This window comes from Podarcis vaucheri (assembly GCF_965113315.1).
Source record: "Podarcis vaucheri genome assembly, chromosome: 13".
NCBI classification, from domain to species: Eukaryota; Metazoa; Chordata; class Lepidosauria; order Squamata; family Lacertidae; genus Podarcis; species Podarcis vaucheri.
Window position 1 is genome coordinate 52,095,140 of NC_138751.1, and position 16,542 is coordinate 52,111,681.

General features: G+C 46.1%; 1 protein-coding gene across 8 annotated transcripts in view; it reads right to left on the minus strand.

The window, feature by feature from the left end:
• The window catches only part of EPHA5 (EPH receptor A5), a 264,632-nt gene that overhangs the window by 197,436 nt on the left and 50,654 nt on the right, over positions 1-16,542 (minus strand). For all 8 annotated transcript variants that reach the window (XM_082194742.1, XM_082194741.1, XM_082194746.1 and 5 more), the window contains exon 3: positions 3,218-3,881. In XM_082194742.1, coding sequence (XP_082050868.1) covers positions 3,218-3,881 — 664 coding nt within the window. The remainder of the gene's footprint in view (positions 1-3,217; positions 3,882-16,542) is intronic.

The following is a 16,542-nucleotide window of genomic DNA, read 5'->3' on the forward strand; positions in this document are numbered from 1 at the left end:
GACCACAACTGTCTGAGGCAATCATTTCTTCCATTAGAGAAACAATCGCCAGTTTCAGTGACACTTCAAACAGTATATATACAGTATATTTTTTTAAGAAAAGACAACAGGTACCCCAAATCAATTCTACACAGCACTGTACTGGCAAAAATAGTGTGAATTGTGGTCCAATATTATAAAATTGGGGATTTAGCCTGATTAATCAATATTTATTTCATCAACATAACCTTTTGCAGATTGCCATGAAACTTGACATTTTTGACCCCTAATCATATGCCATTAGTTTGCCATCTCTTCCCAGCAATTGCACAACAATCTATTATATTGTTCAAGGATAAAAAAGTAAGACTCCTTTAATACTACACTCCTTATTACAGCAAGAATCAGAAAGCACAATGGAATATGAGATTCTATGGTTTCCTTACGGAAACATATGATTTCCAAACATAAGCCTCTTCTGCTACCTTAGGCAGGGTTTTGGTCCAAGGGACTGCAAGGCAAATTGCTTCGCAAAGCCCAAGAGAGGACATCTAAGACGTATCTGCTGTTCTGACCAGTTACTCCGAAATTATGAGCCCTCCAGCAAACAAAAGAAGTGACCGGTTTAGCACAGGGTCACCACACAAATTATAAAAGTGATATTTTTAAATGATAAAAATATTTCAGCAATTAAATTTATTCATGGACTAGCAGGTACATTTCAGAGACATCTATATCCTTAATCTGGCACACAGTTATTCATTTATACTGCAAATGAAACAAATTGGCTATGCTGAAATGCTTGTAATTCCAGTATCCCCTTCTCCAAAGTCCTTGTTCCATTGACAACCAAGGAAACATTTAAAATGTGCATTCTTAGCTATGTCAGCCTCCCCATTCGGCTGCAAGCTCCTAGGTTGTCCTTATCAACCTATGTGGGGTTTGGCCGTGTGCATCTGGACACCAGTTATGTGTTTGTGTTGTGGGGTGGGGGGTTACACTGTTGACTATATGCCCTGCATATGGGCTTTCTGAAAATATCTGGCTGCCTTCTTGTTTTACTGGGCAATGGATTTCTGGTCTGATCCAATACAGCTCTTATTTGGCCTTATGGCTTTCTGATGGACATGAACATTTTGATAAAGTATCCTCTATCATTTTGCAAACATGAACAGGGACGACCAAATCAGTCAAAAGAGCTACTACTGCTGCCAATTTGCTTTGCAAGCAGTAAAATATAGCCAACACTCCTTTCACTGAATAGTCAAAGATTAGGAATACCCCAGTACTTTTAGAATCGGATGACACACACGGTGCTGCCCTTTCATTTTTGGTTCATTTCTTTAAAATCAAGAAACTTGGCAATCACATAAAATTACCCATACTTTGATTTAATCAATAAATAAACAGTCCAGAAAAAATAACAGCAAAAATGTATTAAAATCTGCAATCCAATTCAGCAAGTGATGCATGCCCACACATCTTTTCACAGATTTCCTTGTTAGATCGGATAAAGTTGTGCACCCGATTTGAAGCACCCAGTGCCATCCCCATTTGCATGGCAAGATGTTCATGTGGGGTGCAGGAGAAAATTTCTGGCCATCTTATGCAACACGGAACTTAAGACCACTGCATTATTTGGTCTAAATCCTTAACACATTTAAAAGAACACTACTCACCAAGTTCCCTGAATGACCCTGTTGCTTCTTAGTCATTAAAAAAAACCATTTGCTCATTTATAAATACAAGTAATTTTATACCGCCCTTCGGTCACATTTCCAGGACAACCCACAAGAAATAATAATTCAGGGGTAAAAACAAAATTGTTACACCACAACCGAAGCAACGACGGACGACCATCTATACAGCACAAGCAACTCAACCTCCAGGGCAATCGGCAAATATAGCCAGACTTCGACCAAAGCCGTATTTACAATGAGTCAAAGCAAAACGGCAAAAAAGTGTATTAATAGCAGCAGCTGATGGGACACTGGATGGTCAGAGGCAGCCATGGAAGACTGCAAGAATGCTTGTAAGAATATAGTGGACTTTTGTACAGAGTGCATTTGTATTATGAAAGGATGGGTTTCCTTTATACCTAGGCACTCCTGTCTCCACACACCTGGAGTTCATCGGTGCAGACAAGCAACCACTTACTAAGCATAAATTGCAGACTATAACTCGAGAGAGAGATAACAGCAATTCTTTTGTGCCCTTGTCTGCTTTCTGTGCATTTTTGGTCCAGATTGTTATTTACTCTGTACATGGGCTGCTGCCACAAACACAGCTGTACTCACAAGACCATAAAACAAGACCAAGGTGTCCGGACCTTTGCAATCCAGTTATTTGATTAGGGCTGACTCTGTCCGCGGCCACATGCAAATCTACATTTGTTTGTAGCTTAACACAGCCATGGCCATCTACTCAAATGCAGCCGCAGCCATCTGCTTACAGCCATCTAAGAAAAGCAGAGTAACAATGTCACTTGCCTACTTATCTGAAGCTCTTCTAAGGAGGCTCGGTGTGAACTCTGGCATCACGAAAGTCAGAGTTTGATGACTAAGGGCTAACTCGTGCATGCATGCTCACTGCTCAGTTCCTTATCAAGTGACAACTTGTGGCTGAGTGCATGAAGATCCTTCACCGAGAAGATAAAGCTAAAAAGGTAAAGGACCCCTGGACAGTTAAGTCCAGTCAAAGGTGACTATGGGGTTGTGGTGCTCATCTCGCTTTCAGGCTGAGGGAGCCGGCATTTGTCCACAGACAGCTTCCCGGGTCATGTGGGCAGCAGGACTAAACCACTTATTGTGCAATGGAACACCATGATGGAAACCAGAGCGCATGGAAATGCCTTTTACCTTCCCACCACAGCAGTACCTATTTATCTACTTGCACTGGCATGCTTTCGAACTGCTAGGTTGGCAGGAGCTGGGACAGAGCAAAAGAAGCTCACTCCGTCGCAGGGAATCGAACCGCCAACCTTCTGATCAGCAAGTCCAAGAGGCTCAGTGGTTTAGACCACAGTGCCCCCAGCATCCGAGAAGGTAGGGTGTTGAAGTACTGCAAGAGTTCCATCTATGCTGCTATGTGCATGTGTGAAATAAAAACACTGCCATCGTTATGATAAGGAATGTATCTATTCACTCTGACATTGTATAAAGAATCTGCATATGTAATAGCATTTGAAGCTAATCATCCAACTATACCAGCCAAACTATTCCCAACATTAAATCCTTACCCTGACAAGTGTTGTTCTTCTCTTCGTAGCCTGCCTTGCACATGCATTTCCCAATCGGCACCAGCCATTCCCCTTCGGCACTGCAGTGCATCCGTGGGGGTTCGTCTGTCACAGAGTGGTTCACACACGACCCCAAGACTTCCAGAAGCTGAGAAGAATCCGCTCCGGTGATGGTGTCGGGGAAGATGGCCAAGTTCCGAACCACCACAGGGCACTTCTTGTAGTACACCCTCACAGAGACCAGCGCAATGCAGGCGCCCACATCTTGGAAAGCAAGGTAAAATCCCTTTTTGGTCAGAGGCCCAACATCTCTCACCTCTGTGTTCAGCTTCATGACTCTATCTCCAAGGTCTAGCTCTGTGAAGCTCTCATCTGCCGCAATGGTATCAATCTTGATGTACTGGTTTTCTTTTACGTTCCTTCCGTCTTCGTCATCCGATTCAAAATAATACATATTAAAAGTCTCTTTGCAAGTCCCAAGTCCTCCAGGAAGGCTGTTGCAGTCCCTAAGGGTGAATTTCAGTTCAATGAAGATTCTAGAGGCCCCTTTGTTGGAGATCCAGCTTGTCAGAAGCCAGTTGTTCTGACTCTGTTCCATGACTCGGCACACTTGATATGTGTGGATCGGCGCATAATTCTCATCCACCTCGCCAATTTCTTCCCACTAAACGTTTGGGGGGGAGGGAGGGAGGAGAGAAAAAGAAGAAAAATGAAAGCACACATTTAAAAAACAGATTGCAAATGTCTGTAATTCTAAGTTGATAACTGCGCTAGACCTCAGTAAGCAGAAGTGAAGTATGTTTGCAAAAGTTGGGTGTCTGCCAGATATTCTAAAAGCTAAATTGGGAAGGTGGGGGGGAGAGAGAGGGAGAGGGAGAGAATGTGACCTGATTCTGCCAGTAAGAAGAATCCTGTTCTTTTGGGCGCATTCTGACCACCTCCCCCCTTTTGCACATGCTGACACATCATTACCACTGCTTCATACATTCCAGAGCGGAGACGTAACACGAAAAGAGGTTCTACCACATTGCTCTGAGAATCCCTGGGAGCACACGCTTCAAATTAAGTTAGTAATTGCAAAGGATATGAAAAGAGGAAATGCCCAGGTCATACACACAGAGGCAAACATGGAAAGCTGGAGAAATCTCCTTATCTTCTACAGCAACCAGGAACCAGTCGCCTGGTCCAATTTTTCAAGGTGCCTATGGCAACGGGGCACCAAGTTTTCCACTTGCCTGCCGTTAAGCTCTTCCTTTCCCAGTTACTGAAGTGTTAAACTTAGACCAAAAGCTAAACTACCCATTACTCTTCAATTAATACATTATACGTTCTAGCTTGACGCTCCCTCAACAATGGCGAAGAAATTGTTTATTGTGGCGTGTGAAGCTCGTAAGAAAGCAAACACCCTCTGCCGTGTGTCCAACAATGTTCTCATAAAAGCTCCACTAAGGAAGAATCACATTGTTTTCTGACTGGTTTCTCTTATGCCGCCCTACTTAGCCGAAACGATTCCTTCCATCCTCATGTTGTGTACTTCTACTTTGGTACTTGGCGCTTATGTCTATTAGTTCACAGTAGCGATCCATCAAAAGCACACACGTTATGAATGGGTAACAAATGGTTCCTCCTCTTACAATGATCTAGTCACAAAGGAGCCCACAAACAGAACTTTGTAGGGCCAGAAACTCCTGGGTGACTTTTAGCTATCAGTTCTCAAAGCCATGTTATAGGGAAATCCTTAGCCTCACTTGGATTATCAGCCCGGTTGGGCTGGCACCTTTAACCTTATTAGATACCTACCAATCCAAATGGAAAGCTACACTGCTGGAAAGCTTAAAGGCTTGGGGATCCCACAGCAGACCCTGATAGCGACAGGCTTCGAGAATTCGCCAGCGTATCTGGGACGTAGAATTACAATGCCACATGAGCGAAATGATCAAACATCCAGCAATAAGGGACCATGGGAGAGGTTTCTCTCCAGCTAACTATCTGTCAGGTCTTCAGGTACCCAAATACAGACGGTCTTTTACCCTCGCCAGATTCAACGTTCTCCCTTCTGCCTTACTTCAGGGCAGATTTGAGGGTAAACCATATACAGCACGGGTCTGCCCTTGTGGCTCGTTGGAAGTTGAAACTGCTCCACACGTACTATTACGTTGCCGTCTTTATGAGGATATACGTTTGACTTTTATTACACCTGTTTTGCAAAAGTCCAGGAAAGAATCGGAACACCATAGTTTAAAACTACTGCTAGAGGACAAGAATCCCAAGACTACATTAAATGTAGCCAAATTCTGTGTGTCTGCAATCAATCGCAGGAAGCAAGTGGTATCCCATAATGACCAAATCCCTAAATGTTAACTACAGGGAGCACGCTAATAATAAATTTTAATTTTTATATTTAAATCCTTGTTATATTCATATTGTCCTTTGTATTTCTGATATATATATTTTTAAATGATCTGTGATATTGTGTGTGTTGACGCTGGTCGGTGACCGTATTAATAAATTCATTCATTCATCAAACAAAGACAACGGCCAGGAATATAGGAGCAAAACAGCAGCCAGTAGGTCTGGTCTTTATTTTAAAGGACTGTTGCCCACCACATGGGAGAAGCAAGAAGAAGCCCAGAACAAAAGATGGCTCCCACTTTCATCAGTTTTACAAAGATACACACAACACCCCTAAAATTACATCACAAATTGGGAGGGTCTGGTGACAGAAACCTGAGCATCATTTTCCTTCCCTTGACCTCCACCTCAAACCCATCAAGTAAGACAAAAAAAAATATTTACAAGTTCCTGGTTTGTCCTGACCAAGAACCTAATCCATTCCTGATGGTTTGCTATTGTCCACAGGATGACTACCTGTCTGGCACCCATTTGCCAGGGTGCCAGTGATGATCTCTTATGCAAAAGGTTGCTGTCTACCTGATCCCAGGTTTCAGGGATTAGGCCTGTCTTTTAGCAGTTCCTCAGGTTCCCCCTTCGGTAGCCATCTTTTCCCTGAGCAGAACAGCGTTGGAGATTGTGTGGTGCCGTGCGTGATGTAGTGCTTTGAGGAGACATTGTGTGTGAGCAAAGGGGGGGGTACATGCTGTGTGCCGCACCCCTCCATCATTATAAAAATTCCTGTAACAGCCGCTTGAGCAGAGTCTCCCACCTGTCTTCTGTGCAGTCTGCCCACCTGCCCACTCATCGCACTACCTGTCTGCTCCTGGCTAAGGGATATTTGCTACAGCTGTCTTTCTCTCTCTCTCTCTTTTTTTTTTTTAGATATTAGAGTTTTTTAAAATATAACAATGAAAAAATAAAAAATAGAAAAAAACAAAATACAAAATACAACATAAAAACAGTTAAAAAACAAATAATTTCCATAACATATCTTTCTTACGCTTATTTCCCCAGACCTCCTCATACCTCCCTTCTTTGTATTCCACTTCAATTTGTTAGTTCAGCAAATCCTTACCATTAAGCTTTTACCCATTTATAAACCTTTTTTTCCCGTATCTCCTAAAGCATTACAGCTGGAAACCCCTTAGTTTCTATCCAACATCCTTCTAACATTCATTAATTTTACAATATTTCTGTAAATAATCTTTAAATTGCTTCCAGTCTTCTTTCACCAACTCTTCTCCCTGGTCTCAGATTCTGCCAGTCATTTCTGCCAAGCTACAGCTGTCTTTCTCCTCTCTGCCGCGGCCAGAAGTGGTCAGGTGCTGCCAGAGGCTGAGCAGGCAAGAGGTTTTGATCCAGCGGAAAGCTACTCTCCGCATCTGGTTGAAGCAGCTGTGGAAACAGCTACAGACATCGCGAGGGCTCATTTACAGCTTCCTGAGCACCAGTCAGCCCAGCAAGTAAATTATTTCTGTGAGGCATGCGTGCAGATGCGGGGGCCTGATCTAAAGGAATACAGTGCTACCTCAGGTTAAGAACTTAATTCATTCCGGAGGTCCCTTATTAAGCTGAAACTGTTCTTAACCTGAAGCACCACTTTAGCTAATGGGGCCTCCTGCTGCCGCTGCGCTGCTGCCACACAATTTCTGTTCTCATGCTGAAGCAAAGTTCTTAACCCAAGGTACTATTTCTGCATTAGCAGAGTCTGTAACCTGAAGCGTCTGTAACCTGAAGCGTCTGTAACCCAAGGTACCACTGTAATGAAATTATTGCTATTGTTACTGTTATGGAATAGGACATCCATATTTTCATCAGAGAAATGTTGGGGAGTATGTTCTCTGTTCTTTTGGGAAAGCAGGGGAACCTGCTGACAAATATTCAGCCAGTGATGGCCAAACTTGGCCCTCCAGCTGTTTTGGGACTACAACTCCCATCATCCCTAGCTAACAGAACCAGTGGTCAGTAAAGGTAGTCAAAATTTATTGCTCTTGGGTATCTCAGCTGTGGGCTTGAAAAGGGATTACACAGAAATACACCAAGAATCTTCCCCCAAACTTTCCTGAAAAACATGCTACAGCTTATTGTCGGTTAGTTTCTCATATTGCCTGGGAGAGACCAAAAAAATGGGGGGGGGGGAGTTTAGTTGCAGGCCCATTAAGGGAAAATGCTGTGACAAAACACTGGTCTGTTCTTAACCTGAAACCTTTCTTAACCTTAGGTACTACTTTAGCTAAAGGGGTCTCCTGCACCTGCTGCTGCTGCACCGCTGCCACACGATTTCTGTTCTCATCCTGAGGTAAAGTTCTTAACCCGAGGTACTACTTCCAGGTTAGCAGAGTCTGTAACCCGAGGTGTTTGTAACCCGAGGTGTTTGTAACCCACTGTATTGTTATTCATGTTTGTGTTTTTCACGCTGTAAAACACCCTGTGATCCTCAGATGAAGGGCAGTATAGAAATTTAATTAGTAATAATAATAATAATAATAATAATAATAATAATAATAATAATAAAAATTAAGACGCTCAAAATAATCAGGCCCATTTCACAGATGGGGGAGGTGACTTGCTGAAAGGTTGAAAGCAGAAACGTCCTGATTAGCAATGCCAAAAGTAAAACAAAATGAAAATATCTGAAGAAGAATCGGAAGAATCTACTTCTTCAGGTACTGTATCTGAAGAAGTGTGCATGCACACGAAAGCTCATACCATGAACAAACTTAGTTGGTCTCAGGTGCTACTGGACAATTTTTTCATTTTTGAAAATGAAAATGTTATTAATCTTATTTTCTAATTAGGCTTGCCTGCACATGTTCAGTGGTGTGGAGGCGGGCCGCTGAACTTCATCTGCTGGAAGCCTGAAGTGGGGTAATGGGGAAGCACAAAAAAACAGATACGCAGCCATCAGGAAGCCATCCCCAATCTATTCTTCTTTTCACTTATTCCCCTCAAATGCCTTGTCCCAGCGGCATAGCGTGGGTTGTCAGCACCCGGGGCAAGGCAAGTAATTTGCGCCCCCTAACCCGGGGCAAGGCAAGTACCGTATTTTTCGCTCTATAACACGCAGATTTTTTCTCCTAAAAAGGAAGGGGAAATGTCTGTGCGTGTTATGGAGCGAATGTGTGGTCTCTGGAGCCGAAAAATAAGGCAAAAATCAAACCGCGCTTCAGGGAGAAGGGAGCTCCGTGAGAGAGAAAGCTGTTGCTTTCCTGCATTCTGCCTCAGGGTCTTACTGCCCGCCCTCTCTGTTTCCTTGCTGTGTTTGCTCAAACGGAACAAAGAGCAGGGAAAGCCCCTTCCCTCCAGGCAAGTAGAGAGGAAAGCAGAGCGTCGCTCTATCCTGTCCCTGCTCCGGAGGGAACAATGTTTGTGATGGGAAGAGAGATTACAGGTTCGGCTTAAAATTCTGATTTGACTTCCTGCTTTTTGTTTTTGGAGACACACAGCATTCAAATATGCTTTCTTCCATTTAAAAGGATGAAATCCTTAAACAGTGGCTGGCTTGTGTGGGTGGGTGGGGGGGAAACTTTTGCCTTCCTTTCCTCACGTTATAGCCCTCTCCTGCATTCTTAGCCTTCTGTGTTTTTCCTTCCCTCCCCACTTAAAATGTGGTTACAAAGCATGGATCCACATGGATCCTCAGGATCTTTGCATTGGGTCACCCCAAATTCACCATCAGAGCACACAGCATGTCCATGGCTACAGCCTGCCCCCCCAAAATCACACACCCATTGTTGCCTGGGGCTGCAATGGTGCAAAAACGTGGTTACAAAGCATGGATCCACATGGATCCTCAGGATCTTTGCATTGGGTCAGCCAAAATTCACCATCAGAGCACATAGCATGTCCATGGCTACAGCCTGTCCCCCGCCCAAAAAATCACGCACCCACTGTTGCCTGGGGCTGCAATGGTGCAAAAACGTGGTTAAAAAGTATGGGTACACATGGATCCTCAGGATCTTTGCATTGGGTCAGCCAAAATTCACCATCAGAGCACATAGCATGTCCATGGCTACAGCCTGTCCCCCGCCCAAAAAATCACGCACCCACTGTTGCCTGGGGCTGCAATGGTGCAAAAACGTGGTTACAAAGCATGGATCCACATGGATCCTCAGGATCTTTGCATTGGGTCAGCCAAAATTCACCATCAGAGCACACAGCATGTCCATGGCTACAGCCTGTCCCCCGCCCAAAAAATCACGCACCCACTGTTGCCTGGGGCTGCAATGGTGCAAAAACGTGGTTAAAAAGTATGGGTACACATGGATCCTCAGGAACTTTGCATTGGGTCAGCCAAAATTCACCATCAGATCACATAGCATGTCCATGGCTACAGCCTGCCCCCCCCAAAAAAAAATCACGCACCCACTGTTGCCTGGGGCTGCAATGGTGCAAAAACGTGGTTACAAAGCATGGATCCACAGGGATTCTCAGGATTTTTGCATTGGGTCACCCCAAATTCACCATTAGATCACATGTCTGTGGCCACAGCATGAAGCACAAAAATGATACGTCCACTGTTTCATTCAGAATATTTTTTCCCTTGTTTTCCTCCTCTAAAAACGATGTGCGTGTTATGGTCAGGTGCGTGTTATAGAGCGAAAAATACGGTAATTTGCGCCCCCTAACCCAGGGCAAGGCAAGTAATTTGCGCCCCCTAACCCGGGGCAAGGCAAGTAATTTGCGCCCCCTAACCCCTAACCTGCCGCCGCTGCCAGCTTCTTCTTACTGCTGCCTGGTCTGGTCTGGTGTGGTTCTCTCCCGCGCTCAGCGCTGCGCTGGGCGGCCGCTGCACTGTCCCTCCCCCAGATAGTCCCTCGCTCTCTCTCCGCACCGCACGCCTGGCACCCACCCCCTCCACAGTGGGCGACGACCCGGCGGCTCGGATCGGATTCGCACAGCCAGCACTGCAGTGAGAGAGAGTGAGTGAGCCAGGTAGGGGCAGAGAGCTGCGAGTGTGAGCACCACCCCCCAGATGTTGCGCCCGGTGCGGCCGGCCCCCCTGCACCCCCCACGCTACGCCACTGCCTTGTCCTAATAAATATTCAGCTCAACTCTTCTTCCCCTGCTTCTTCTGCATGCGCCTGTACACCACACCCTATCCCCCTCAGTCGGCAGAGCATGAGACTCTTAATCTCAGAGTTATGGGTTGGACAGGGAGTTGGACTAGATCAGGCATAGGCAACCTCTGCCCTCCAGATGTTTTGGGACTACAGCTCCCATGATCCCTAGCTAACAGGACCTGTGGTCAGGGATGATAGGAATTGCTTTTTCATCTCATTTCCTTCTCAAGTAACTTTGCAGCAATGCCAGACGGGTGAGAAAGGGGCAGTTCTTTTCATCTCTGCTGAATATTCTGTTCAAAATGCCTGGTGGCAAGACCTCTGCTCCCCTTTATATGTTGTTGCAGGGCAGATCTGAAAATTTGAGACCCGTGTTCTCCTCCCCCTCCAGCTTTTTAAGAAGAGCCCTGCTAGCCCAGGCACCCCCAAACTTGGCCCTCCAGATGTTTTGGGACTACAACTCCCATCATCCCTAGCTAACAGGACCAGTGGTCAGGGATGATAGGAATTGTAGTCCCAAAAACATTTGGCGGGCCGAGTTTGGGGGTGCCTGGACTAGCCAGACCAAGGGTCCATCTATTCCAGGGGTGGGGAAGCTTTGGGACAGAATATTCAGCAGAGATGAAAAGAACTGCCCCTTTCTCTCCCGTCTGGCATTGCTGCAAAGTTACTTGAGAAGGAAATGAGATGAAAAAGCAGCTGCTTCTGCTACTGTTGCTAGTGAGTGAAGGCTGCTTATCTCTGCAAACCCACAAGGGAGATCATCAAGATCTTATCCAGGCACCCTGACCTTTCCCTATTATTGTACCTTGATTCCTATCTCAGTGCAGGACGGCAACTTCCAGTCCGCCTCCCACCGCCAAGCCATTCGTATCTGCAGCACAAACAAGACTACAGCTACCTCCCGAGATTTCTATCACTACCCACACACTGCAAAAGGTTTAACATGCCAAACATCAATTCGCTTTAAATGAAATAAAAGAGAAGGAATCACCAGGCATTGAATGGATTAAAAGGCTATGAAACTTTTCAATGTAGTAAGAAGGTGCTTAACATTGCTGCTATATTAGTTTTAGGTTGTGTTTTTGTTTCAGTGATACAGTCATACCTTGGGTTACAAACGCTTCAGGTTGCGTTTTTTCAGGTTGTGGACTGCCAAAACCCAGAAGTACCGGAACGGGTTACTTCTGTGTTTTGGCAGTCGCACATGCGCAGAAGCACCAAATCGTGCTTTGCGCATGTGCAAAAGCGCCAAATTGCAACCCGCGCATGCGCAGACATGCCGCTGCGGGTTGCGAACATGCATCCCGCATGGATCACGTTCGCAACCCGAGCGTCCATTGTATATCATTTGTTTGTTTTTGGACTGTACACTGCTTAGAGATTTTTGAAATACTAAACAGCGTATGAATGCTTTTAAATGAAATGAAATCACTACTCAGGCTAAAAATCTCTCTCGTTCAGAATCCTGATTCCGTTTCCAAAGGCTTCCAGAAAAAATCCACAAGCAGGCCTTGAAGGCAGCAGCCTTGTTCTTATCACCTGGTTGGCTTCCATCTATCCCAAGAGACAATGGAGTGCTCCTCTGGGGATTAAGTCAAACCAGTGCTGCACCAAAATTATCTTCCCAGAATGCAAGCCTGAGCAGTGTGGATCGAGCTCCTGGCTGCCCAGACAACAAGACTCCCCTCTCAGCCTCACTGAGTTGGTCCAAAAGAAAACAGAGCAATACGTTTGGCACCAGCTTTGACCAAGCTGCAGGAGTTACCAGAAGGACCAGCGGTGGAGGAAGCCTGTTATGTACTGAGTTGAATAGGATCCAAAATGCAGCAGTCTGATTGGTCCTAGAACAATAGGATTCAGAATGCAGCCGTCTGAATGGTCCTAGAACAATAGGACCCAGTATGCAGCAGTCTGATTGGTCCACAGGAGCCACCCAATCCAGCTCAAGGTGGAAGTGAATCCACAACCTGATTGGCCTACAGGAGAATCCCGGAATTAGCCAATCACGTGGGGCCCATTGTGTAAATAATGTATATAAAGTAGACATTCTGGGGGAACTTCCGTTCCTCCTCACCACTATGAGCTGAATAAAGAGCATGAAATCCACTCTCGACTCCGAGTATATTTCAAAGCCTCTCAGGGACCTAGGGCACAGCAAACCGCCCACAGGAGCAGGGCAAACTGCGGGGCCTCATCTGCCCTACAGCCGGGGAAGAAGCAGCAGGCAGACAGCACGGAACCGGTAGCCGGTGGCCATTGCGGGCGATTGGCATGGTGACTGGCACCCGGGGGGGCGATCGGCGCCCGGGGGGCAGCACAGCGATCCGCCCAGAGGAGATTTTGTCACCCCCCTCAGAGATGACACCTGGGGTGTACCGCCCCCCCCGCCCCCCTTCCTATGCCCCTGAGAAGGAGGCATACAAAATGCCATCCAACCTTCTTAGGGGCTCCACCCCAGATTTGTGTAGGACTCACGCCTTACGCCTTTTCTTTTCCCGAAGATCTCCCTCAAGGCATCAGAGGTTTAGGATCAGAATTTTTCTTTTCCCAGATGGGCTAGCTTCCCAGGTTGCTGATCCCCATCTGCTCCACCTAAGACCCCTGAATATGGAGGATCCATTTAGCGACCATGGATAATAGCCATTAATAGGACCTGCCCTGATTGATTGATTGATTGATTGATTGATTGATTGATTGAGAGCTCTGCACTAGAAGCACATTCCCCATCCAATGGCAGGGAGTACCATATGTTTACAATCAGAAAAGTGATTTAAAAGAAAAACCAGCTAGGACACCACATAACAGAGAAAGAAACTGCTGCACACTTGAAGGGTTTTTACCCAGTTCAAATTGTCTGAGCGCCACATGACTGCAAGATCCGTAACTTAACTATCTATGAGATTAAACCCCAGAACATGTGACATTAATTTGATGCTAAAAGTCTCTAACAACCTGAGAAGGAAAACATACATGCATTTCAATTACCTGGTGTTAAATCATTTATATAAGCAAGGCCTATTTCTGAATCGTAAGTGTTCAGGGGCGAAAAACAGCGAGTGAGTTAACGGGAGGGAGGGAGCCTCACAGCCCCTGCCAACCACGCTATTCACTTCAGATATAAATGCACAGTGATAAAGACCAAGATATCACACGTACTACTAAAAATACAAGGCACACAGCATGTGGCAGACCAGCCTCAGGTTCAAGTGCTAATTTTAAAATGCTGCCTGCAAAAACATCTCCTGTCAAGGCAAATGTTTGCTTGAATGGCTAGGTACAATTTGTGAAGGTGGGAAACTGGCTGGCTGCTTCCCCTGCTAGAGGACAAGAGACATCCCAACTATCAAGGCTGAAGGAGTTTATTAAAAGCCAAATTTAGGATATGAACCTGCCCACCACCCCACCATTCGTAGCTACCGTATTTTTCGCTCTATAAGACGCACCAGACCACAAGACGCACCTAGTTTTTGGAGGAGGAAAACAAGAAAAAAAAATTTCTGAATCTCAGAAGCCAGAACAGCAAGAGGGATCGCTGCGCAGTGAAAGCAGCAATCCCTCTTGCTGTTCTGGCTTCTGGGATAGCTGTGCAGCCTGCATTCGCTCCATAAGATGCACACACATTTCCCCTTACTTTTTAGGAGGGGAAAAGTGAGTCTTATAGAGCAAAAAATACAGTAATTTTGCTGCCACGCAGTGGCGTAGCGTGGGTTGTCAGCACCCGGGGCAAGGCAAGTAATTTGCGCCCCCTAACCCATGGATTTGCGCCCCCTAACCCGTGGATTTGCGCCCCCTAACCCTAACCCCCAGATGTTGCGCCCGGTGCGGCCGGCCCCCCCTGCACCCCCTACGCTACGCCACTGCTGCCACGTGATGAAGGTAAGCGAGTTGCCCAAATAAGAAAATGGATGTACTCTCCTTTTCTGGGGCAGACTAGCAGTATATTAAGTATTAATGACTCGTAGTGTGGTTTGTCTTCCATCTGTATTTGCTTTAACAGTGACATCAACTGATTCAGACTGATTTTCTGTGTGTGTGTCCTGATTTACCCAGTGCATTTGGGGCAGTGCAGAATTTCTCCGTACATTTTTGGCTGACAAATGCATTTTGGGTTGCAAAAGTGTGCATCACACAGGTCCACGCATCAGGAAACCTTGGATCTGCCCCACCCCCTCACCAGAAATATAAAATGACCCTTGGTCAAATGTATGAGCTCAACAGACGGTTATATCCCCAGATTCATAACACTAACCCACCCCCAAGAAACAGCCATCCAACCACAGATATGTAATCACAAATGTATCCCTCCCAAAGGAGACGATCATCAAACACAGATCACAACACAAACACACTTTGACTCAACCCCAATACACAAGCAGTGCATTTCTTTCAAGCTAGTCCATCAGAACTCCTCCCGGTCACAGTTCTGTATCCTAAAACAGTTTACCCAGTCACCCACATTGGCAACCCAAATCATGGGTTTCTGACATGTTTAAGCTAGGATGACAAGTCTCAGTGCCACCCAAAAGCCTTTGCTCGCTCTACCCCTTTGTGCCCTGCTGAGTGATAGAAATTAGCCAGGCGCGTTGTGTTACTGGTGCGGGTCCAACCGCAACCACATGGAGATCTCTGGCTGCCACGTTGGCAACTGATATGTCCTTCTGGCTGGCCCCTCCAGCTATCTTAAGCAGGTAAGCAGATCACAGAATCATAGAATCATAGAGTTGGAAGAGACCACAAGGGCCATCGAGTCCAACCCCCTGCCAAGCAGGAAACACCATCAGAGCACTCCTGACATATGGTTGTCAAGCCTCTGCTTAAAGACCTCCAAAGTAGGAGACTCCACCACACTCCTTGGCAGCAAATTCCACTGTCGAACAGCTCTTACTGTCAGGAAGTTCTTCCTAATGTTTAGGTGGAATCTTCTTTCTTGTAGTTTGGATCCATTGCTCCGTGTCCGCTTCTCTGGAGCAGCAGAAAACAACCTTTCTCCCTCCTCTATGTGACATCCTTTTCTATATTTGAACATGGCTATCATATCACCCCTTAACCTCCTATTCTCCAGGCTAAACATGCCGAGCTCCCTTAGCCGTTCCTCATAAGGCATCATTTCCAGGCCTTTGACCATTTTGGTTGCCCTCCTCTGGACACGTTCCAGTTTGTCAGTGTCCTTCTTGAATTGTGGTGCCCAGAACTGGACACAGTACTCCAGGTGAGGTCTGATGAGCTTATTTATTGCATCCACATCCCACCTTTTTCTCCAAGGAGTACATGGTACACCCCATTCGCTCCAGTGAGATATTCCAGGCAGTTACAAATACAGACCCAGGGTCTGTACTTCTTGTTGGAAAAATCAGGCACAGCGGAGACTGTAGTATCTTTATGATATATGGTCATTTACACATACCGTATTTTTTGCACTTTTCCCCCTCCAAAAATGAAGGGGAAATCTGGGTGCGTCCTGTGGGGCGAATACAGGCTTTCGCTGAGGCTTGAAGAGCGAGAGGGGTCGGTGCACACCGACCCCTCTCGCTCTCCAGGCTTCAGGAAGCTATCAGCAAGTCTGGGGAGCTCGTGGGAGTTCCCGCAGGGCTCCCCACCCTGAGGATAGCAGCCTGCGGCCTGGTGCGCTTCGAGCAGACATCGGCCAGCCCCACAAGCTCAGGGGACAGTGGGGAGGTGCAGCACCGCCATCCCGCTGTTCCCCGACCTGGTTTTGGGGGGAAATAGGGGGAAATTATTCCTTTATTTCCCCCCAAAAAAACTAGCTGCGTCCTATGGGACAGAGCGTCCTATCGGATGAAAAATACGGTATATACAACCTGAGCCTAAAGGTAAAATGGTAAAGGACCCCTGGACAGTTAAATC